Source organism: Rattus norvegicus, chromosome 19 (genome assembly GCF_036323735.1).
Source record: "Rattus norvegicus strain BN/NHsdMcwi chromosome 19, GRCr8, whole genome shotgun sequence".
Lineage (NCBI taxonomy): Eukaryota > Metazoa > Chordata > Mammalia > Rodentia > Muridae > Rattus > Rattus norvegicus.
The window spans coordinates 32,039,495-32,062,908 of NC_086037.1; the positions used below are offsets into that span (position 1 = coordinate 32,039,495).

Here is a 23,414-nt window from a genome sequence, read left to right on the forward strand (position 1 = left end):
TGTTTGTTTCCGTCCTAGCCTCCCAAGGGATTGAAGCTTCTTTGACTGACAGCTCGCCCTGGGCGCTGTTACGTAAGGGGAGGGACGAGCGTGGCCCCACCCGAGCGGCACTAACTTGATTGGCAGGACGGAGCGCCGACTCCCCAGCACCTCCCGGAAGTACGACCTTGATGGATGGCGAGGGAACCACTCGCCATGGGCGTCCGAGCGGAAGCGCCCAGGCTGGGGCGTGTCCAGGGCGTGTCGGGCTGAGGGCAGGGCGGGGCGGGGCTCTGCGGGCGAGGAGCGGCAGGGGCCGGGCTGCACCACGGCCCGAGATGCTGTTGGCCCGGGGTGGCGCTTGGCCGCCAGCTCTCCGCACCGAGGGCGTCCAGGTAAGCGTCCTACCTATGGGCCTGTGGCTACCGAGTCGTCAGGGCCGAGGGTTTGTGTCCGCGTCCCGGCATTCGGTTCCCTGTGGTGCTCTGGGGCGACGGCGGCCGCGCGGGGACACGGGGGCGGGGCCGCACCTGTGCGCTGCAGGCACCTGCTGCGCCGCCTTAGAGGAAAAGGGATGGCAGGTTCGGTGGCGCTCGGGTCGGGCCGCCCCGTCCGCGCTGAGTCCGGTCCCTCTGGTGAGGGGCTGCGGTGAAGCCCCAGGCTCTCGGCCTCTGCTGCAGACTCGCGGGCCCAGCCTGCCTCCAACTAGCTTCCAAGCTAGGGCCGGGCACCAGCCTTGCATCACCTCGGGACAGGTTTGTCCAGATTCCCTACGTGCTCCGAGACCGGATTGTGCCCCGGGCGAGGGTGCCCGACCCAGCTTGCTGCCCAGCCGGGCTGTCCGAGGCTCGGGCTGTTGACTTTTCCTCGGTCCTGCCTGTGGCCTCTTAATGTGGGATTTCGTAAAGCCTTTTGGGGTGATACCTTAGTGCCTATGTTAGCTCTGTGTCATAGAGGAATGGTGGTAGCCAGGTCTCATTGGCTCTCTGCGGTTACTCATCATCACAAAGGTAAAGACGCAGACTTCGCTCGGCTGTGCTGTGTAAATGCACGCAATCATTTTTTATTCTTAAGAGTCAGAGGAGCAGAGAGTCTGGTGCGAGTAAGGATGGAGCCTGTTTTCCTTACATCTGTCATTACTATTGGACGATGTCATGCGGTGCTTATGGTAGATTGTTCATCTAGCAAACTGTAGTTTCTGAAAAGTTGGCCACAGTTTCTTGTGCTTATGTTGCTATTGGAACCATTTAGTTAAAAATATCGCTGCGATGGATGGCACATGATACCATTTGGAGGAACTGACGTCCATGTACTGAATTTTTAAAGGCAAAAGACATGAAAGGGACCCAATGCTAATACATTTACAAGTAGGAAACGCCCCGTCTCTCAAGAGGTGAAGAACCTCGATAAAACGTGTGTCTAGGCAGTGGGTTACTAGTCCTGAAAAATGTATGGTTTTCATTTGAGCCAAACAGGAACATACCCCTCCCTCATTTTTTTTTTTTTTTTTGATGTACTCTTGGGTCAGCCACCTTTAAAAGCAGGTTTGCAAAGTCTTACCTGGCTCAAGTGAGCGAGTTAGTGGGGGAGGTGGGATCCCTGTCCTCTGGTTTAATTACTGGGTGACACTGTCTCCTGGAAAGCACAGCAGCAGTTATAGGCACTGGCTGGTACCCACCCATGGATGCTGAATGCACACCAGAAAACACAAGTCACTGCTGACTAGAGATACTGGTATAGGATTGCTTCTTAGAAATGTCAGTTTTGACCCTTTTCACCTTCAGCTTTTCAAGTATACCAATAAAAAACCATCCTTTTAAACTCAGCAGACTTCGGGGAGAGAATCTTACAGCTGGGCTGGCTACTTTTGTGTCCAGTCACCCACTGGACCTTGTGATCTTTGAAACCTGGTTTCTTATCCACTACCTGAAGCTTCTCTCCTTTGAACCCTTCATGAATACACACATTTGAAATTCCTCAGGTGCCTAATACGGCAGGATTTTATATTGTAATTTTAGCACTGTAGACAAACCTCCTTTTGCTGGGAATGCCTGCATTCCCTGTCGTTTAAGACAGAAGGCAGGAAGATCGGGAGTTTGAGGCCAGCCTGGGCTGTATCCTGAATTCCCAACTAACCTGTACCACATAGTGAGTTTTTGTCTTTTTTTTTTTTTTTTTTCTCTTTAAACAGCAGTTTCTTGCAGTAGGAGGGACAGGACTCTACCCTCCTTTCCTGATTCAGGTATACTTATATTCCCTTTTTCCAGAGACAGGGTTTCTCTGTGTTGCCTTGGCTGTTCTGAAACAGTCTGTAGACCAGGTCCGCCTTGAACTCAGAGATCCATCTATTGGGATTAAAGGAGTATGATCCCATCACCAGGCTCATGTTTGTTCTTAGCTCATTGGCTGTTAGTTTTGTGCTTGAGACAAGTCATCCAGGACATTCCTAGTCACTCACCTTGATGATGGGAACAGCGATAGAGCTTGGGTGTAGGTGTTAGAGTGCGTACTGACTTCCCATTAGTCAGGTGCCTATAGGATCCCTTACTGTGCTAGAGGATCCACGACTGCGACTGTGTTGTAAAGCAAAGCTGACTCTTGCCTTGACTATTCTAAATGCTGGTCAGGAACCTGGTACCCAGATGATGGTTTTGTTTGCTTGCTTTTGTTATCAATGGGTATCACTAATCCAAACTGGCCTAAAACTGCATCCTCCTGCCTCAGGCTCTCAAGTACCGACCTTAGCATACTTGGTTATGTACACTTTTGCTGTGAGAAGCACTTAGGACCTGCAGTGGAAGGGTGTGGAGAAGGGGTTCTTCCTAGAGCTCTCTGATGGCATTCCCAGCCCTCTTAACCTGGGGACCACTCAGCATGATGTGCCCAGGGTGTCGGGCTCTGTCCTAGCTGTTGGTATTGGTTTATTTGCACTTTTCCCGTTTGTTTCAAGGCAGCGTGAATGCTGAGGACAGAAGAGTTTGATGACACAGCATTGAAGTTCTTTGTTTGGAGTACGCGTTATGAACCCTTTGTGGAGCATGTCTTCGGGCTCCGTTCGCAAAGTAGGTATAGTCAACCGACAGCAGCGCTGCTCACAGAGGAGGCTAACAATCTCCTCCAAAGCCGTCTGTAAGCGTTAGTAAAAGATTACCTGGCTTTGTTTTTGAGAAATCCCTGTGTTCCTTAAATTGGGTTTCTTAGGCTGAGAGGTCACATCAGAAGGTCTAATGATCACTGTAATGCTGAGACCATTTTGATTGTATGAAGCATGATGAAATTTGTGACAAATTCTGAACCTTTCTCTATTGAAATTTCTGTCAAGTCAAGTAAGAGTTGGGAGAATTAAATTTAAAATGTCTTTCTTTACTTTTTAGAGACCAAGTCTTGCTATATATCCCAGGATAGCCTGGTATTCTGTTGTCTAGGTTGCCTCAAACAGCAATCTTCTTGCCTTAGCCTACTGAGTGTTAGGATTATAAGTGTGAGCTGTCATGCAATTTTAAAATTGGGTAGACACACACACACACGCACACGCACACACACACACACGCACGCGCGCACACACACACGGGCTGGCAAAACAGCTCAGTGGACAAAAGCACTTGTTACCAAGTCTGACTTTTGTATGTGCGCCATGGTTCCAAATAAATAATATAATTACAGAAATCTAAAGAAAAAAGACATTTTCCTCTTAGGAAAGCTTAAAATATACAAGTAGTAATTTAAAAGCTCAATTCCACCTGTAGGTCAACAGCATTATTACCTTTTTCCCTATGCACATAACCTTCGTTGTACTCGGGGCTGTGAAGCACCAGAGAGATGCTAGTTTTCCGGTCCTTCCGAGCTCTTTGACTAAGGATGGCAGTGTATGCTGGAGACACAAGTCTCCGTAGAAAACCGTGGAAACCATAGATCAAATGTGAGGAGATAACTCCACTCCCCTGTTCCTATCCCAGTGCTCGCATCGGGGCCACTCATTCAGTCACCTGTCCTCCTTACACTGAGCTCCACGGCCTCGATTTCTAGTATCTGCATGTGCTATCTGTAGTGTCTGAGCTTGTTAATGGCTTTCCTGCTCCAGTTGCTTGGGAAAGGCTCGACTGCATTGTTCTTATGGGATGCACCTAATGGGATTTTTACTGCTTTAGTCCTGTTTAGTCTTGTTTGCTCCTTCTATGACCAGCCTTCTCAAGGGATTTGAAGGCCTTGTAAGCATGGTGTGAGGCTTTCTATGTGAACGGTAACTCTGACTTAGAAGCGAGGATGGAGCTAACAGTGTGCTCTGTTTTCAGAGTTGCCATAAACGCTCTCACAATTTCATCTTGAACAGCGAGCTGAAGGTGAAGAGAAGACATTAGCAGGGGATGTGAAAACCAGTCCTCCACGAAGTGCACCTAAAAAGCAGCTACCTTCTATTCCCAAAAATGCTCTGCCCATATCGAAGCCTACATCACCTGCCCCAGCAGCGCAGTCAACAAATGGCACCCATGCCTCTTACGGACCCTTCTACCTGGAATATTCACTCCTTGCAGAATTGTGAGTCCTTCACGAATGACTGGTCATTTAGGAACGGTATTCCTGAAAGTTAATGAAAGCATGTCTCCTGATAGACTTGTGAATTAATCTTATAGTTCAGACTTGTTCCCATCTTTCTCCACTTTGGAGTCCAGTAAGGAAGTCAGGGCTTTTGAGAACGCACAATTGATTAGGAACCTGGTAGCTTAATTTCAGTCTTCCGTTCTATGAGGCATTTCACTGGAAGGCTTTCTATAGTAAGTGGGCAGTGGCTGGGTGGCAGCCTCTTGGGTCCCACCCATTGGGGAGTGTGGGCTCCATGTTGGCTCTCACATTTTTAGGACACACCCTGACAGATGGGAGGAGCTCCAGTAGGGAAGGATCATTGAGCAGCTGTCAGCAGGTGAGGGACCTAGAAACATTGACTTGGAAGAAAAAACTTAAAAGCACTTAACATTTTCCCTTTAAATTTCATTTGATTTGGTGGGGGGAGGAGCCCATGGCACAGGTGGAGGTTAGAGGATATCTTGTGGTTACTTCTTTTCCCATGCGGGTCCCAGGAATTAAATTCAGGTCATTGCGGTTTGGTGGCAGGTACCTTTACCCCTTGAGCTAGCTTGGCCAGCCCTCAGAGAAGTACAATTTTGTATTGTCGTTTTATACGTCAGAAGGTCTGTAATTAGAAGACTTATTTGGTACAACCCTCAGAGGTTCTTTCTCAGGAGTGACAGGTTAGACCACATGACTTGTCACAGGCCCACCCTTGCAGCGAAGCTAAGAGGAGCAGGGACTGTGTACTATGCAGTATGCCAGGAGCGATGACACACTGCTTGACAGAGAAGTGTTCAAGTACCATGTAGTTTGGGTCATTTGTTAATGGGACAGAACATCTGGGGAATTCTTAATGTGTATACTCTAAGTTTCTCTGTAGTTCAGTTATTTTAAAAGCATCTTGATCACTCCTCCCAGTATCCTGACACTGTACTGGTCAGAGAGAATGAGGCCTCATTGTAGTGTAGCATTGGTCTCTTCACTCTATAATGGCTGCCTTGTGTTTTGAGGCTGAGCATTGAGGTGGACAGGCTCATGTTGTGGTGACTGAAAGCTGGCTGTGTTAAATACAAAACTACCCTTTCCTACAGACATTGTCTCTGTGGACAGCTCTGTCTGCCAGCCATGGCTCTGTACTCTAAATCTCAGGGTCTTGAAAAGTAATGACCTACCTGTGAAGGTTGCAGTAGGGTCTATCATGCATTCAGAGTCAGCCTGGGGCATGCAAGTAACTTACAGAGGGCTGAGAAATAAGCGTGAGGTACTTAGGTAATAAGCAAGGGTCAGCAGCTAGGAGCACTTGACACTTGCAGACAGCTGTAGTTCGGTCTCCAGCACCCACACGGTAGCTCACAGCCATTCGTTACTACAGTTTCAGAGGATCTGATGTTCCTTTCTGGCCTCTGTGGGATGAGGGATTTACATGGTGCATTTATGTACATGGCAGGCAAAATGGCATATAAAAATAAATCTTAACCAAGTGTGGTGGCACACACCTGTAGTTCCGGTACTTGGGAGGCAGAGACAGATGTCAGCCTGGTTTAAAAAGTGAGTTCCAGGAGAGCCAGGGCTAACAGAAAAACTCTGTCTCAAAAAACAAAAATAAAATCCTTTAAAAAGCCCCATAAACTATTTCTCCATAGATTCAGGATTTGCTTTGTGTAAATGTGCTTAGAGTGCCTTGGTCAGTACTGTCCTTTTCAGTGTCAGATCACTAGGGACCAACCAAAATGGTGGCCAGTGTATAACTGGGTTCCAGACAGAACATTACATCATTCTGCCATGACACTCGGCCTTGCCTTATGACAGCATTCACCTTCTGTAGCAAGGCCGAAAGAGTCTGAGGTCAGGATTGTTTGGAAGCTCACAATGATAGCTACCTCCACCAGCAACACTGTACCTAAAGCCTGTCTTACCCTGTGACCCAGTGAGGCCAACTCACAAGGACCTCTACGTCATGGTGACTCTTAATGATTGCAGTTGAAACGGTCCACTTTTCATTTAGTAGCATGCCTACAAAGCCCAAAGAGAAAATACATTCCTAATAAAATTTTTTTTGAATGTGTGAATTCCTTAGTTTATAACGATAAAAGCAATAATTTTACAAATTTACTTATCTCGATCTTATTGTGGGTTTTTGTTGTTGTTGTTGTTGTTAGCATGTTGTGTGTGTGTGTGTTTTTGAGACAGGGTCTCACTGTGTAAGAGACTTGACTCTGGACTTAACTTATAGAAATCTACCCGTTCTGCCCCCAAGTGCTGGGGCTACCACATCAGCTCATTTACCTCAGCTTTAATATCTAAAATGATCTGTGTGAGAGTCAAACTTGATTCTTTGTCCCTGTTTGCCTTCCTGAATCTGGAACCCTGTATTGGCTTGAGTTTCTCTGTGGAGTGTGCATTAGTAAGAGGGTGGTGGTCTAGGAGACACTCAGGTGCTAGACTGGAGTGAATCTGCTTGTATCGTCTGGGCACCAGCGGCCACCTGACGCATGCTGCCTTCTCTCAGAAAATGTGGGATGGCCTGACTTACATGAGTCACTGGGATCTGCACAAGCTAATTAATTATCCTAATTAATTATTCTACTGCTCTTGTTTTAGCACAATGGTAGTGAAGCAGAAGCTGCCAGGAGTCTACGTACAGCCATCTTACCGCTCTGCGTTAGGTAAGAGGTGGATTTGACTCTCACTTACAGTGCATGGGGTCCTCTGACACAGGTGGACTTCAGCAAGTTTATGTTCCCCTGCAGTGTGGTTTGGAGTAATATTCATACGGCACGGGCTGTACCAGGATGGCGTGTTCAAGTTTACGGTGTATATCCCTGATAACTACCCAGACGGCGACTGTCCAGTAAGTAGGACTACAGTTGAGCCTGTGTAGAGCTTCACTTACTGAGGGGAAAGCAAGACTTAACACATTCCCGATTCCTCCTGATTCCTCTCCTGACTGTAAATCTTGTAATGACCTCAGTCTCCTCAAATGTATGTCTCCCACAGCCAACAGTGGGGTTGCTGCCTTGTTACCTCTGGTCATGCTACCCTGCCTACAAGGTCACCCTTTCTCTGTTCGGGTGTGTGCGTGAGGTTGGGGCCATGCTGCTCCACTCACTGTATGGCTGGTAATGGCCGTGCTGCAGAGGAGGAGAGCGCTGTCTCCCCCACTGCAGGAAAGTGGTTACAGTTTATGGCCCTCCGCAGGCCTGATCTGACCAGCAGCGTGACATCACTCACTGGAATCTCTCTCTCTCTATGTACAGCGCTTGCTGTTTGATATTCCCGTCTTTCACCCGCTAGTTGATCCCACCTCGGGTGAGCTGGATGTGAAAAGAGCATTTGCAAAGTGGAGGTCAGTGTCTCAGTGTTTCTCGTAGTGGCGTGGCCATTAGAACAAGCCGCAGTAATCATGCGTGGTCTTCCTCCCTGCAGGCGGAACCATAACCATATATGGCAGGTGTTAATGTATGCAAGGAGAGTCTTCTACAAGATCGACACAACAAGCCCCCTGAACCCAGAGGCCGCAGTACTGTATGTGACTTTTACTTTGTTACCTAGGATAAACTTATTATTTAAGATAAATTGTTATTTACGATAAATCAGTAAATTTTTAAAACTTTTAACAGGTATGAAAAAGACATTCAGCTTTTTAAAAGTAAGGTGGTTGACAGTGTTAAAGTCTGCACTGCCCGTCTGTTTGACCAGCCGAAGATAGAGGACCCCTATGCCATTAGGTGAGCGGTGCGGCCTTCATGTTTCCATTGGGCTGGAGAGGAGCATATTGCTAGCTTAGAGCTATTCACTTTGGGTCAGCTCGACTCCTAATGCCACGCGGGCTCTTGGCCTTAAACCAAAAGCTTTGCATGGCTTACACACCATCAGTAACGGTAGATTTAGTGACTCTGGTTTCCTGAGAAACTGGCAAGTGCTTTTTCATCTTTGCATGTGAGGAGTTTTCAGAAGGCAGTGTTAGCTGCTGTCCACCCACTTCATGGCCCGTCATAGAGCTGAGACCACCAACTTCAAACTCCTTTCTCTCTGTTCTCTCATATGTAAACACAACTTACTTCTAACACGTTCAGAAAGATGTTTGTACTGAACCAGACCCACCCTGACACCGTAACAGATGAGGTGGGGAGGACGTGGAAGAATGGAGGCCCCTACAGCGTCTCTGGACGTGGGTAGAAGGGTACCGTGGTGCTGCTTGTGGGCTCCGCTGGCTTCTGCACTCACACTTTGGTAACCCAAAGCTGGCCTTGGTCTCACGCTGCTTTGCTCTCTTCCTCTTTAAATCCTATTTCAGGGTGGTGTGAGGTTACGGGAGTGAGTCTTTATAAGAATAATTATCAGATACCGTCAGTGTACGTGCTAGCAGCTGATTAAAGATCGCTCCTTCACCAGCAGGTGGGGTGGGGCACACCTAACCCCAGCATCTGAGAGGCAGGGGCAGGCTTGAGTTTAGCTAGCCTGGTCTAAAGAGCAAGCTCCAGGGCAGCCAGGGCTACACAGAGAAACCCTAAAACAACTTTCCTTCTTAAGTTTCATTAGCATTATCTTAATTACTGAAAAATGAATGCTGTGCATGTGTAGAAACTATAAACTGTTTTAATATTTTTTGTCCTTCAAGCTTTTCTCCATGGAACCCTTCTGTACACGATGAGGCCAGAGAAAAGATGCTGACTCAGAAAGTAAGTACATACCCGTCTTTATACGGCTCTCCTGGTTTAAGTGTGGCGGTGGAGGCCACCCTTACTAGCTTGGGGAGTCTAGTCAGTGTGGTCTGAGCTTGCTCACCAGTCCTTTTTTTTTTTTTTTTTAATGTCTGTTTTTGATTGTGCCTAGAAGAAGCCTGACGAACAGCACAATAAAAGTGTTCATGTTGCTGGCCTGTCATGGGTAAAGCCTGGCTCAGTGCAACCTTTCAGTAAAGAAGAGAAAACAGTAGCAACCTAAAGGTGGTGGATCTGGGCACCGTGCACTTTCCTGCTGGACTCTGCCTAGTTAAAGCTGACTGATGGCAAAGGACGGCCTGAAGAGTAAACCGCGTGAACAGTGACTGGTATCAGTGTTGTGTGTGCGTAGGTCCTCACAGCAGCTCACGGAGACCTCTCTCTGAGTAAAGCGCTACTTCTGTCGGAAGTGCCAGGGCAGAGCTAGTTCAGTACTCCAAATCACTGGGGACCTTGAGGCTTAAGTGTTTTTCTGACTATGTTAGAAGTGAGTTGTGTTTACGTAAACTAACAGAACAGAGAGGAATGAGTACTGTGTAGTAGTCTGCAGTTGGTAGTTTCAGCTGTACATAAGTTAGGCCGTGAGGAAGGGCGTAGAGAACAGACTCCAGAGTGCAGCCCTTTCAAGTAGAAGACTGGCTTCTCAGCTTCCGCCTGCTGACCTGCTGTAAACATCTGTCTCAGAAGCGTGAGGAGAGTAGGGACCAGGATGCTTGGTCAGAGTGGGTTTTGGTTTTTTTTTTAAAAGGCAAATTACTGTATTTTTATGGCAGGAAGAAGAAAAAGTGTTCAAACGGTTTCTGACGAAGTCAGGTATTTAAATGGTGAATGACGATGTGTTAGTGGAGATGAAATGAACCAATAAATGATTGATTGTCATTTATGCAGGAAAATAATGCTCCTTTTCAATATAACTAAACAGAGACTAATTTATAAGTGCTTTATTGAAAAATACACATATTTTCATATAAAATTACAGTAGCGGTACGAAGAGGTTTCTACGTACTTTGCACAGCACTCTGGTGGCCAGTGCCAGGCTGTAGGTTGTCAGCTGGGTCTTTGGAGCGGTATGAAGTCACCTAGTAACTTTGTTTACAGTGATCCAATTTAAATTGAATTTTCTCCTTAGGATTATTAATCCAACTTAAAAAATTACTTGATAATAATGATTAATAAAGATATGTGTAGATAATCAATAGCTATTAAATCTTCTAATTTGTGTCAATGGTACCATGTACTAATAAAAACCTAAATTCTCCAACCTATTCTTTTAACTGCCAGGAGTACCCTCAAAGATACTTTCTTCTGGATAGCTACTTCCGAAAGGAAGGGGTCATAATTTTTCAAATACTTATCAATTCAACTTGATTTAAAAATCTTTATTTAGCTAAATGATCCCTATGTAATGCCACTACCATAAATGGGAGAGTCCTACACGTGCCCAGAACGTGTAGCTACATCAGCAGTCCTTTAGAAAAGCATGAAAGAAAAGATTAGCTGTTTAATCTAAGCCTAGAAGGCTTGTACTGGCTAAAGTTCACACTGTAGAAAGTGCCACCATAAATATACAGCAAAATCTGGGTCACAATGCTATGCATCTCACAGCTCTAAAGTGCCACCAAGTACACAGGTTCACTCAGACATGCACGGCTTTCACACTGTCCGCACCTCCTTGGGACGGGATAATGCTCAAAGGCATAGGAGCCTTAGGCCAGTGCCCGGACACTTCCAGGTTGGCCATCCTGTGTTCTGATTGTAAACTTCTCGGGTGTTTTCATCCTAAAACACATGGTTGGACCTAGCCACATGCCAAGCGGGAATGACTTTAAATACAGTTCCTCTACTGGCTCGACCTATAAAGGCCTCTAAAGATTTGCTTTCTGCAGTGATTGTAAAAGTCTATCAGAGTTAAAAAAAAAATTCATGTGTGGATTCTGAGCAGTGTTGAAGGCAAGCACTAAGTAGAGGTAGAGGCAAGTGGGATGAATAAAATACTCTAAGGACATGGAATAAGTCTTCTTTCTTACCAAAATGTCCCTTCCATTTTTTGTTTTGAGTAAGGGTTACATGTAGTCCAAGTTGGCCTCAGACATGCTCTGTAAGTCAGGTTGGCCTTAAACTCCTGGTCCTCTTACCCTCCACCCCTTGGGTGATGAGATAGCAGGCGTTTACTGCCACACTGAGTCAGAGGTGCTCCCCTTTATACCCGCCTCTAATCAGTTGCTGGATTACGGAGCAAGGTTCCATAATTCTGCATGCATTAAGTCCTGCCAAAGAGTTCATGTGAAGATAGTTTCCTCCTGGACACTAACCTCAGTGTGAACCTCGGTCATTAGCTACATCTTGGAGACGACGTAACAGAGCAGAATGATTTTCTGGGCAAATTCTTTTTGCAGGCGATTCACTTCCATCGTCCAAGAGAATCCCTCTCTTTTTAGTTGGAGTCTCTCCTGTCCGTATCATACTGTTAATTTCTCTCAGTCTCTGGTGAGAAAAACAAGAGAAAAACTTTAAAATGCTCAGTAGTAAGAATCAGAGATGTAAGCATGTGAACCCTTTATAGAAAGAAAGCCCTGAGCAGATTCTGACAGGACACCGGTGATCTGGGCCAGGCAGAGCATTTCCATTTTTAATGAACTTTCTTGGTGATTAAGATACACATATCTGTAATACACATGTTCCACTTGTGATGGATAGTTCTATAGTGTCACAATTACACGTTTAATCATACATCCACTTTGAGGTTCTTGTGTATGTACAAGAATGGGAGGTCAGTGTGCGTGTGCCTGTGTATATATAGGTCAGGGTTTGTGTGCACACACGTGTGGAAATCAAGAGGCCAACTCTGGAGTCAGTTTTTACCATTATGTGGGGCTTCTGTGACAAGTGCCTTCACCCACCGAGCCATCTCCATAGTTCCACATGCAAGCTAGAAAATAGCTTGACTTGGAAAGTCAGTGGCTCACTACTTGGGAGGACTGCAGTAGGTTCAAAGTCAACCTCGCTACAAATTGAGGCCCAGGTCAGCTGGAGTTATATAGCCAGACCTTGTCTTAGGCTGAAGTCCCTCCACCCTTCTGTTTGGAGACAGTATGTCACTGGTCTGTACCAGCCTGTAACACGTTCTGTAGCCCAAGGTGGCCTCGAAGTCACAGCATCACTTACAGTAACCTGCGTGCTGGGACCCCAGTGTGAGCCACTGTGGCAAGTTCCTTTTTCATTCTGAGAGCCTGTTAGCCAGACTAGCTTTTAGCTGTGCGGGAGAACTGAGGAGTTAGTGAAACCATTTGTCCTGTTCGGTGACGTCAGTGAATAGCCCCGTGAAGAGCGGCACTGGCACTGTCACCAGCATCGTTTCCCAGGGCCCCAGAGTGCTCAGAACCTTTATTCAGGTACTTTGTTGACTGAGTTTTTATTCGTGTTTATTTTAAAGGGTACTGAGGGGGCAGTGGTGGTGCACAGCTTTAATCCCAGCACTCAGGAGGCGGATCTGTGAGTTTGAGGCCAGCCTGGTCTACAGAGGGAGTTCCAAGACATTCAGAACAATACAGAGAAACCCTGTCTTGAAAAAAAAGGGACTTGAGAATATGAAAAGAGACACAGTTTAAGGAGTTTCAGAGTGGTGAGCAGACAGGAATAGCGAATCCTCACATTTCCCTGCTTTCACAATTCTGCTCACTCCTCATCCCCCAGATATTAAAATGCACATCCTAAGGCCAAGACCATAAATTAGTAGGCTGTTTAGCTTAGCACGCAAAAAACCATATATCCAGTTCCCACCTCTGCACATGGCACGGGCACACACCCGGACACCAGCCTGGTCTCAGACTTAACACTCCAACTTCCCGAGTGCTGTGTTCTTTTGTTTTTGTTTTATTAAAGTAATAATTCACTAAAATGCAGGTTTGTTTATCTATTAATCAGACCGAGGACATTTTGGTTGTTTTGAACTTTTTGATAACTTGGAATGAAGTTCCTGTGAACATTCATGGTTTCGAATGAACATAAATTCCCCCTTCCCTAGATATGTAACACTAAGATGTCGTACAGGTATCGATGTGTTCAACCTTAGAAGAACTTGCCAGTGCGTTTTGGCATAGCCATAGCATTGTGTGCTCCCTCCAGCAATGTGAGTCCCAGTTGTTCCACCACATTGGCAGGACTTTTACACCTGCTGTTCGTTTCCCCTGAGTTTGCAGATCCTTTATGTATTGTGCACATGCAAATCCTTCACCAGAAGTGGAATGTTGGGGCGTTTTCCCAGTCCATGCCTCCTTTGTTCCTTCTAATATTGGGGTTTTTTGTCATAGTTTTATGTTTATGTGTATTAGTGTTTTGCCTGCATGTGTGTCTGTCAGATCTTGGGAGTTACAGACAGTTGTGAACTGCCATGTAGGTGCTGGGATTGAACCGGGGTCCTCTACAAGAGTAGTCTGCTCTTGATGTCTGATCCATCTCTCTGGTCCTCTAACATATATTAAAGGACACAAACTCTTAATTGTAATAAGATACAGCTTGCTTTATGGATGGGATTTTTATGTTTTATCTGAGCAGTCTGTCCACAGCACGTGCTCACCAAGACTTCATTTTCTTCTGTAAGTTTTCAGTTGTAGATTTTATATCTGATTCGTTGGCATTAAGTTTTACATGTGGCCCAAGACACGCATATGAGTGTACATTGTTACAGCACATTGATTGCCACTCAGTTTAGCACCATCTATTGGCATGACTTTTTACAACTGCCACGGCACCTCTGTGACAGAATCAGTCACCGTGCACACACGGGATGCTTCACTGTGTTGTACTGACTCTGAGTTTGTACTACCTCACCCTGAGAATCAGATGGAGGGAACCCCTCAACTCTTTTTCAGAGTTGTTATTCGGTTCCTTGGCCTGTTTATACAAATGTTTGAATCAGGGGGCTACTTTATACAAGTAACTTCTGCTGGGATTTTGACTGGCCATGGTGTTTTTTTCACAGCAATAGAACAGTGACTAAGATACCTACAATTTAAACATTGTAGATTCTCATTGATATAAAATGCTTTCATTTTCTCTTGTGATCTCTTCTTTAACCCATAAAAATCTGATATTAAGCTTCTAAAGCTTTAGAGGTTTCTGTGTAACATTCATGGCCAGTATGGCCAGAAAACATTTGCAGTATTGAATCCTTTAACTTACTGCGTGTGTGCGGATGCAATTCAGTGGAAGACGCAGGCCTAGTGTGGGTAAGATCGGTGCTCAGCACGGTGGTAGGCTGTGTCTGTAGTCCAGAGCATGCACTGTCTACCTCTGTAAGGCGCCCCTCGCGGGATGCTGCATATTTACTTCATGTCTGTTCACTTTCTCTGCCCATTCCACCAGTTGTGCTGACTTCTCCACCGTGAATGCATTTCCTCTCCTCATACACGCTCGGCCAGTGCTTCACCAGTGAGGAAATGAGTCTCTGGGTCTCACTGCTCTAAGTCTAGTTTTCCTGTTGCACAGATACCACCCTTCTCTTTGTACCTGGTGCTAGCATGGGTTTGAAATGTGTTCTTTACAACAGCCTTACTGAGATACAGTTTACCCGCCATTTAGCTCATCATTTAAAGTGTGTGACTCCAGTGATAGCTACATGGTACACCCAACCTCACAGCTCTGGAGAAATCTTTCCCACAGCAGCAATGCTCGCTTTTCCCCGAGGCAGCCACCGATCCACTCTCAGCCTCTGCGTCTGCTCACCGTGTGCACCTCACCTGGGTGATCGTGTGCAGTCTTTTATAACTAACCCTCCTCATGTTGTGCCTACAGAAGTGTGCGCTCGTACTTCACTGTGGTCACATACATATATGTTTTATTCATCAACTGCTAGATATTTGGATTGCCATCTTGGAACTCACTCTGTAGACCAGGATGGCTTTAAACTGAGAGTTCCACCTGCCTCTGCTCTGCCCCACTAGTGCTGGGATTTAAGATGTGTGCCTCCACCATCCAGCAGGATTGTCACCTTTAACGTATACCTTCACATTTGAAGCAATTGCATACATTTTTTACATCTAATTTCAGATGATCTTAATGGGGCTGTTTGTAAAACCTACAAACAGATTGACAGCAATTGATCCCAAAAGGGGTGAGATTTCCTAAAATTGGTACAGTATTTCCTGTAAAACTTGCAGTTTTAACCAAATACATTCCAAAATGGATAGTGGTGGTAAGGGGTACAGGAATCAGAGAGAGAAAAGGGTTGGGGAGACGACTCAGTCAGGAATGAGCAGCAACAATACAGTGGTCATCCATGGAGGCCCCACACTAAGTCCCAGCCTACCCTGTGGCACACGGTTCCCCACGCACAACCCAGTCGAGGGCACACGCTGTGCTGCCTCAGCTCCGTCCATCCGCATCAGAGTCCTCGTCACTCCAGTAAGACAGCTTCTGCCTTACGGACACCACCCTCTTCCTCTTCTCTGCTTCTTGGATGCACTTCCTCGTGTCAGGAACTAGATAACTTCACCACTAAGCCTCAAGGTTCCCTGCTTTCAGACTGAAACAGATATATCTAACCACGTATGTCTAACACTGAGCTCTCCATTTTCCCAAAAGATAAAGTGACTGCTGCAGAAACAGAGCTTGGTAACCAATTTAAGAGTCCAAAGTTTCTATTCTGAACAAAAGCAGAAAAATAAAATTTTACTAATGAAAAAAACCCTCAATGTTCAAAATGTACAGATTGGAAAGGAGGCAAGAAAAATATAGTTCCTTTACTTTATTTCCAACCCTGATAGCCTCAAAACCCAGCAGATCCTGCGTCTACCCATTGTGATTGACGCTTTGTAACGTCTGTTGCTTGCACTGCTCCAGGAAGTTCTTACAAGAAACCAGTCCTAGCCTTCTAAGCATTTCAGAGTTAGTTAACACCATTTGTGTAGTCTTACCTTTGATGGGCTGTTGCTGAAGTAGTAAAAAATCTTCTCTCGAGGAGAAAGCATTGCTTCGTTTTTATGTGGGGAAATGTAGATAGGGTGACTTTGAGATAACTGTACTCGGCGAGGGGAGCCCGTTCTTACAAACGGATAGGGAGACAGGGGAGGGGTGTCCATCTGCTGAAAACAAAAGAAGTTATTCTCAGGATAAACTGTCCTAGCCAGCCTGTATTAAAAGTCATCAATTTTATTGAGTGAAGAAGCAAAATCAACTGGAAGCTTTTTGAAAGCTGAAGAGAAATGAATCAGCAACGACCAAAGAAACTGAAGAGACTAATGCTAGTAGCTAATAGGTGTTTCCTTCCTGCCAGCCCCCATGTTAAGCATTTTTATACACTACAATTAATCCTCACATCAATCAGACAAACTATCAACTACCACCATTCTCATTTCATATATGAGGTGACAAACGTACAGAGAAAAGTTTAGTTGGTTAGTGCCTTGGTACTTGTTGGAGACTTTCTTAGTTTTCTTTAGAGTTATTTGTAAATCTGGTTTATAGTGGAAAACCTCAGTTCCTCCCACAGAGTAGAAGCAGCCTCCAGTGGCCCTGACCCACTTACTTGGGAGTTTGCCTGTGAGTACTTCATGGCAAACGTTTGGATTTGTTTCCTGTAGATGTTGTTGTAGAACTGAATGAGGTCTCCTCTTTCCTCCTCTTCAATGTCACTGTTGGCACCTGTGAGTCGAGTTGGTGTAGGAGGGGCACTGCTGGGCTGTGGAACTGGTAAGGTGCTGTTTGACCTCATAACTGGACTGGAGTCTCTACTGGCTGCAGCCGAGAGAACAAAAGGGTCTGGATTGTTTGAAAAAAGACACCTCGCCAAGAAAAGGGGAGACAGCTCTGTGTATGCACTCGTCCTCCCTGGCAATAAGCAAGGCACTTTGATTCTTCAGGGTCTGGTGTGTGTCCCTCATGTGTATGAAGATACACATCTGTATGGAGGCCACAGGCCAACCTGGGGTACCATTTCCTTGGGAGCTATCTACCTTGTTTTTTGACACAAGGTCTCTCAATGGGACCTGAGGTACACCAACTGCACTAGGTGGCCAGCTAGCACACCTCAGTGATCCTCACATCTCTGCCTCCCCAAAACTAGGATTGCAGGTGCTTACTATCATGCCTCGCTTTTTCTGTAGAGCCTAGGGATCAAACAGGTCCAGGTCCACATCCTTGTGTAGTATATACTTTACTGACTGGCCTAGCTCCTCAGCCCTTGGTGGCAGTGGTGGTGTTATCCAGTGAGAGACAGTCTCACTTTATAGTCCAGGCAGGTCTGGAGCTCCTAATCCTCCTGTCTTAGACATAGTAGGAATGCGATTTTAGGCATGGCCACCACTCCTGGATCTTGAACTGTGTTCTTCGTAACAAGGAGCAAAGCTCAAAATACTAATAACTTTATTCCATTATCCTAACCGTACCATAGGTTAACTGAGTAGTTTATATTAGTAAGCTCCATAGAGGTTTCTTGAACTGAGCCCTCTACTAACAGGTTTAGGGCAACAACTCGGAGCAAGACTTATAAAGCACAGTCTAATTGACAGGCAGGCTCTTTCTGGAATTCAGACTGGAGATTCCTATCTGAAACATGGTGTTCTCTGTGTGTCTCAAAGCACTGGAATAAAGAACAACTGGCCTCCAAGTTTAGTTTATTCCAACAAATCGACAATAAGCTACTTCTATATTTTATAATTCTTAGTCTTCTTTACCTCTGTCTGTATTTAGTTCTGTTGGAGAATTCTGATGGCTTCTGTTCTCACAGCTGCCAGAATTTCTTCTTTTCCCTTTTATCAAGACACTTCTGTATACCTTTAAAGAGACAGTGAGGAGATGCTGACTAGCATTTATTGAATACATACTAGGAGGTAGGACCTTAACATATGGTACTTGGTTCTCAAAAAGATCCACAGTTGTCCTTGGGAATGTCAGGCTCTGCAGCCTCGTTAGGCATTGGGCATATATGTGACCCAGGACTGAGAAGGCTAAGGGAGGATGCTGTGAGTTCCAGGCCTATTTGGGCTGCTATCTCAAAACAGAAAGAAAAACAATAAAAACTTTTATATGTCTGCTTGCATTCCTTGTTAATAGCAATAAACAGGTTCTCTGATTCTCTAGGATTTAGCATGTGTGTACACATTCTTTAGTACCAATACTTGGGAAGCTGAGGCAGACATATCTGTGAGTTCAAGGCCAGCCTGATGATCTACACAGTGACTCCTAGGCCAACCAGAACTCCATACTCTGTCTTAGCAATAGCAGTAGCCTTGTGATGTAGGTCATAGAAAGTATTCACTGACAACTGGGACTTAGAGCCTACCTCACTTCGCATTCCAAGCACTGCCTAAAACAAAGGTTTGACAACATTCTTGGTTTTCAGTGACTGACTTTTATGTCACCTTTTAGTCTGCTTTAATAAAACACAGTAATAAACTAAGACAACGTTGAATGAAATCATAAATCTACTTTATTAGAGCAAACTAAAAGGTGACATAAAAATCAGTTAACTTCTAAATTTGTATCGAGTTCACGATTCTCTGAATTAAGAAATATGTCATGGGGTAGAGAGATGGCTCAGTGGTTGTGAGTACTGGCTGCTCTTCCAGAGGACCCAGGTTTGATTCCCAGCACCCATATGACTCACAACAGTCAGTTCTGAAGGCTATAATGCCGCCTTCTAACCTCTGAGGGTACCAGGCACCCATGTGGTGCAGATACACATGCAGGTAATACACCATATACATAAAAATAAATATACCACATCATTGCCTTCGAAGGAAGAGGACTTTAAATAACTTGCATGAAATTGTATGCCAGCAATGTAAAAAATGAAGACAGCCAACCCCCTTAGATTCTTTCTTGTTGACTCCTGCGGGGAAAAGGCACAGAACTAACTATAGCTGTTTGTTTGTTTAATTCATCACAGACTTAAGCTTTACTTTCAGCCTGAAAGAAAACATGGTTACCTGGCTCCGGGCCTGTGGCTGAGTCCTGTAACAGCGCATGATATTCTGGAAGGACTTGTCTTCTTTTGTGACCTACAAACAGTGAGACTACTTAGATCCTCATCAGGCATGACAGTGAGCAGCTCAGTGGACCTGTCGCCACTCTATTCAATGACTGTATAGTAAACAAGCAACCGTTCATGGAGACCTGAACTCTAGTAAGGAGCCAGCATGTCCTCCATAACCTGGAGTAGAACAGCTCAGTAACACAGCTGAAACGCTGCCTCCAAGTGGAAGTTGTTAGATCTGAACCAGCAAAGGAGAAAACAAAGCACACACTTATCTAAGGACGAAGTGTATTGTCTGAAGAACAGAAAAAAGAAACAGCCTCAGAAAACTGTTGGACACTAGTTAGCGTATCAGAGTTCATGGAACCAGAGCGTTAGAGGAGGATAGAGGAAGAGAAACAAGGAGAGATGTTCAAAGAAATGAAGAGCAAGCTGAGCAGCATGGTGGGCAGGAACAGAGCAAGAGTTTTAGGCCACTTGGGCTACATAACAGGATGCTGGGGTCAAAAGGGGGTGATAGCACCCAAGTTCACTTTAAAACATTAATGTATACATCCAGAAGGAGCAAGAAACAGTAGGCGAATTGAGAGATCCATATAGGGTCTACTATATCATCAAAACCATTTTCCCTTCACAGGGAAGGTCCAATAGAGTAAGAGCTTACTTCTCTTCAGAGACTAGAACGACAGATTCAGAGTAGGCAGAAAGGAAACATCCTGACACTGCAAAACATTCTTCAGAAGTGAATAAACAGTTTGCTGCTAACAGCAATACCACAGAAAGTGCTGAAAACAGATAACACAAATGCACATGAAAAAGGCCAGCATACTTGTAAATATTAACATATTGCAAGGATGGTAAATGCATATTCTTAATTAAAAAGAATGATTGTATAAAACAGTGTATGATGTATTGTTACACCTGCAACAGAAGTATACATTTACCAAGAATGTAGAAAGGAGGTGGATAGGGTATTAGACAAGTGACTGCAGATGCCACCTAACCCACAAGAACCAGGTGGTTCATTGGTTAAGAGCACTGACTGCTCTTCCAAAGGTCCTGAGTTCAAATTCCAACTACCACATGGTGACTCACAACCAAGTGTAATGAGATCTGATGCCCTCTTCTTGTGCATCTGAAGACAGCTACAGTGTACTCATATAAATAAGTAAATCTTAAAAAAAAAAAAACCCACAAGAACCAATAAGAAGCAGAAATGTAAGTAAGGTTAACATAACAGTAATAAATAAACACATGCCTTTTCCTGGCTCCTTTAAAAGTTACATCATTGAGTCAAGGTAATGGTGGACTTGCAGTGTACTTCCAGTGGAATATGTATACACACACACACGCACACACACACACAATACAGCACAAAATGATAAAAGGGGAAAGAGTATGTATATCACTGACATAAATTTGAAGCTATGTTCAGAGATGTGTGTGTGTGTGTCTGTGTGTAAGAGAGACAGAGAAGAAAGAATGAATATATAGAAAAAACCAAACGTATTACTAAAAATCTCCAATAGAAAATACCTAATTCAAAAGAAAGCAAATCTGAAGGAATACAGCCATACAGAAAGTGGATGTGCATATCTAAGATACATAGAAAGCAAAGGAAATGGCAGACAAAGGGAGTCGAGTCAGTAACAATAAACATGGAGTAAACACAGTATGTTAGAAAGTTGTAAGACTGGGAAACATCAAACTGTCTTGGGAGACAGACGATTTGACAATAAACATATGTTCACTTAGACAGAAGTCAAAAGAAAGCTGTAAAGGAGGTTTTAGAAACCAACACAAACATTACCAAAGAGCTTTTTTTTACTTTAGTTAAAGGATCAACCCATCAAAAAGATATAGGTAATACACATAAGTGTGTTTATTAATAGAGTACCATGAACCCCACTGCAGAAAAGGGTAAAGTAGATAACCTAAAAATATTTAGAGATTTCAGTACAAAACTTTCCACAACAGCAGATCTAGACAGAAGATCAAAGAGAAAACAGAAAACAAGTCTATTAAACAACTTGACCTAACAAACATCTAGAAAGCACTCTAGTCTCCTGATGACAATACAGTATTTACCTAAACAAATGTCGGAAGGTTAGAGACACTTTTCAGTTGGTATGGTGTGTGACTGTCATGCCCAAAGCCTTGGCTTTAGTCACCAGCACCGGGTAAAACTGGCATGGCAGTATATACCGGTAACTCTAACACTTAGGAGGAGGAAGCCAAAGCTGGTTTGGGATATATGAGGCCCTGTTGTCAAGCACACAGAAAACCCTGCATACGTTTAAAAAGACTGGAATACATAAAAGTGTTTCTCAGACAGCGAAATGAAGCTAGAAATCAGCAACAGAGAGAAGTTTGGGAAACACAACACTGGAAGTCACATGGTTCAGCAGAACACTCAAGCTGAATAGAAGTCATGTGAAAAGCAAGTGTAATGTGGGATAAATATACACGATGCCAATTCTGAGATGTAGCTAATGTAACGCCTGCCTTTGGAGTTAGTGCCATATTTACAAAGGGTGCTGAGATAATAAAGACACTGAGAAAATACTTAAATATACCTAATTGTCCAACGCACTAGGAAAAAAATCCAAGATCCTGTAACATAAAGTGGGAAAAAATGTAGATGCATGGCTAATGACTCAAAGAAGACAGAACCAACTCCTGGAAACTGTTCTTTGGCTCTGTGCCAAATAATAATAGGGTATATCTTAGTAGAGATAATACGTGAAATCAAATAGTCTTAGAGATTATCAAAATTTAGATTGACCAAGAGAAATAACTCAAATTACTACAATCAGAAACAAAAGAGGACTTTGCTGTAGACCTTAAAGGACAAAAAAAAGGACTGCATGTCCTTAACTAGGGGAGACATTGTCTTAAAAGATGCACACAGCCAACACTTACTCTAGAAGTGACGGGTGAACCCAACAGACCTATATAGGGACAATGAAGCTGAGTCCAACATATTACCTACAAAGAAAAGAGCAGGTTCCAGGGACTTCTTGGCTAATATCAAACATGACAGAAAATAAGAGGAAACATTTATCTTTTTAAAAGGCCAGATTACCCTAGGAGCAAAATCAGACAAAGCTGTGCAATAAAATTCCAATCAGCAGCATGTGAATAATCACAAAATTCCTCAACAAACAAGTAAACCAAACGTGCAATCCAAAATTGTTGCCATAAGCCAAGAGATTTGCAAAGGTGATCTGACGTGAAATCCAACTAATGTAGTATACGATGTCATTAGCATAGCAAACCCCACAATGAATACAGAAAAGGGCCTTTAATAATATCCAACACCTTTTTATCAAACAACAATAAGTAAAATCCTTCACCGGGTGAGAGCGGCCTACCTGAGGTCACTCACAGGTGGGGTGGAGAGAGATCTAATGCCATATTCCGATAGGGAAAGACTAGTTAATTATTTTCTCTGTAAGGCCAGGAAGCATACAAGGATTTCTGCTTTTTACATTGCACTGGATGTTCTAACCATGGCAATTAAGAAAGACAGGGAATTTGGACAAGTAATAGTATAATTATTAAGACCGCATTATCTGCCCATCAAAACAGTTGACACAAAATATGCTTAGAACCCAGTAAGAGTTTCAGGACTAGAGACAGCTGAGTGTAGAGTGCTTGTCTTGCATTTTAACAGCCCTAGGTTCAATCCCTGCACCACAAAAAACAACCAACTTAGCAAGGTTGTTGGATACTAAGTCAAGGCCCAGAATCCAACTGTTTTCTGAACTCTTGGAATGAGTACATCAAAAACGAAACAGCTACATGTACAATACCATCAAAACCTACAGGAAAAACAACAAGGGGGAGACTACGTGTTGAAAGTATGGGTCATTGTTAAAAACTGAAGACCTAAACAAATGTGAGAACACACCACGTTCCTGAAGGAAGACTGACCCCTACATGACTGAATTCTCCAAACTGATCTACAGATTTTCACGTGACTTTTATGACAGTGACAACTTGATTCTAAAACTTTTATGGAATTCCAAGGGACTCAGAATAACTAAAATAATCAAAAATAAAATAAAATTAGGACTCGTATTTTCCAGTTTCAAAATTTATAGAAAAGCAAGAGTCATTGAGAGTGTAAAGGTCTACGTATGATGGACAAAGATCAACATAGTCAAATA

The 23,414-nt window shown here is 44.2% G+C and overlaps 2 protein-coding genes across 11 annotated transcripts in view; one reads left to right on the forward strand and one right to left on the reverse strand.

Moving 5' to 3' along the window:
• Positions 1-12: 12 nt before the first annotated feature.
• Positions 13-20,140, forward strand: Aktip (AKT interacting protein). Of its 8 annotated transcripts, none has more exons than XM_006255182.5 (10): positions 252-374; positions 2,934-3,041; positions 4,310-4,515; positions 7,147-7,211; positions 7,296-7,396; positions 7,803-7,891; positions 7,972-8,070; positions 8,166-8,273; positions 9,167-9,227; positions 9,382-10,162. In XM_006255182.5, the coding sequence occupies exons 2-10, from the start codon at positions 3,000-3,002 to the stop codon at positions 9,490-9,492; spliced, it is 882 nt and encodes a 293-aa protein (XP_006255244.1). In that variant the 5' UTR covers positions 252-374; positions 2,934-2,999; the 3' UTR covers positions 9,493-10,162. The 8 variants fall into 8 exon arrangements, with proteins under 8 accessions (XP_017456694.1, XP_017456695.1, XP_006255244.1 ...); NM_001011926.1 differs by having other exon boundaries at positions 286-374; positions 2,930-3,041; positions 9,385-10,162; XM_063277864.1 differs by lacking the exon at positions 252-374 and adding an exon at positions 497-734 and having other exon boundaries at positions 9,385-10,162.
• The window catches only part of Rbl2 (RB transcriptional corepressor like 2), a 46,778-nt gene continuing 33,559 nt past the window's right edge, over positions 10,196-23,414 (reverse strand). Inside the window, exons 18-22 of one of the 3 annotated variants that reach the window (XM_006255199.5) lie at positions 19,196-19,267; positions 17,942-18,041; positions 16,795-17,003; positions 16,184-16,351; positions 10,196-11,753 (exon numbers count right to left, since the gene is read on the reverse strand). In XM_006255199.5, coding sequence (XP_006255261.1) covers positions 11,583-11,753; positions 16,184-16,351; positions 16,795-17,003; positions 17,942-18,041; positions 19,196-19,267 — 720 coding nt within the window. In that variant the 3' untranslated portion in view covers positions 10,196-11,582. Of the gene's footprint in view, positions 11,754-16,183; positions 16,352-16,794; positions 17,004-17,941; positions 19,099-19,195; positions 19,268-23,414 lie in introns of those variants that run through there. The other 2 variants (NM_031094.2, XM_006255200.5) reach the window with 2 other exon arrangements.

Bases quoted from the DNA above. Each gene is read 5' to 3' on its own strand.
- Aktip (XM_017601205.3), top strand. From the start codon at position 171: ATGGATGGCGAGGGAACCACTCGCCATGGGCGTCCGAGCGGAAGCGCC. The intron at 7,397-7,802 runs GTAAGTAGGACT...CTCTATGTACAG, and splicing joins ACCCAGACGGCGACTGTCCA to CGCTTGCTGTTTGATATTCC. The intron at 9,228-9,381 runs GTAAGTACATAC...GATTGTGCCTAG, and splicing joins AAAAGATGCTGACTCAGAAA to AAGAAGCCTGACGAACAGCA.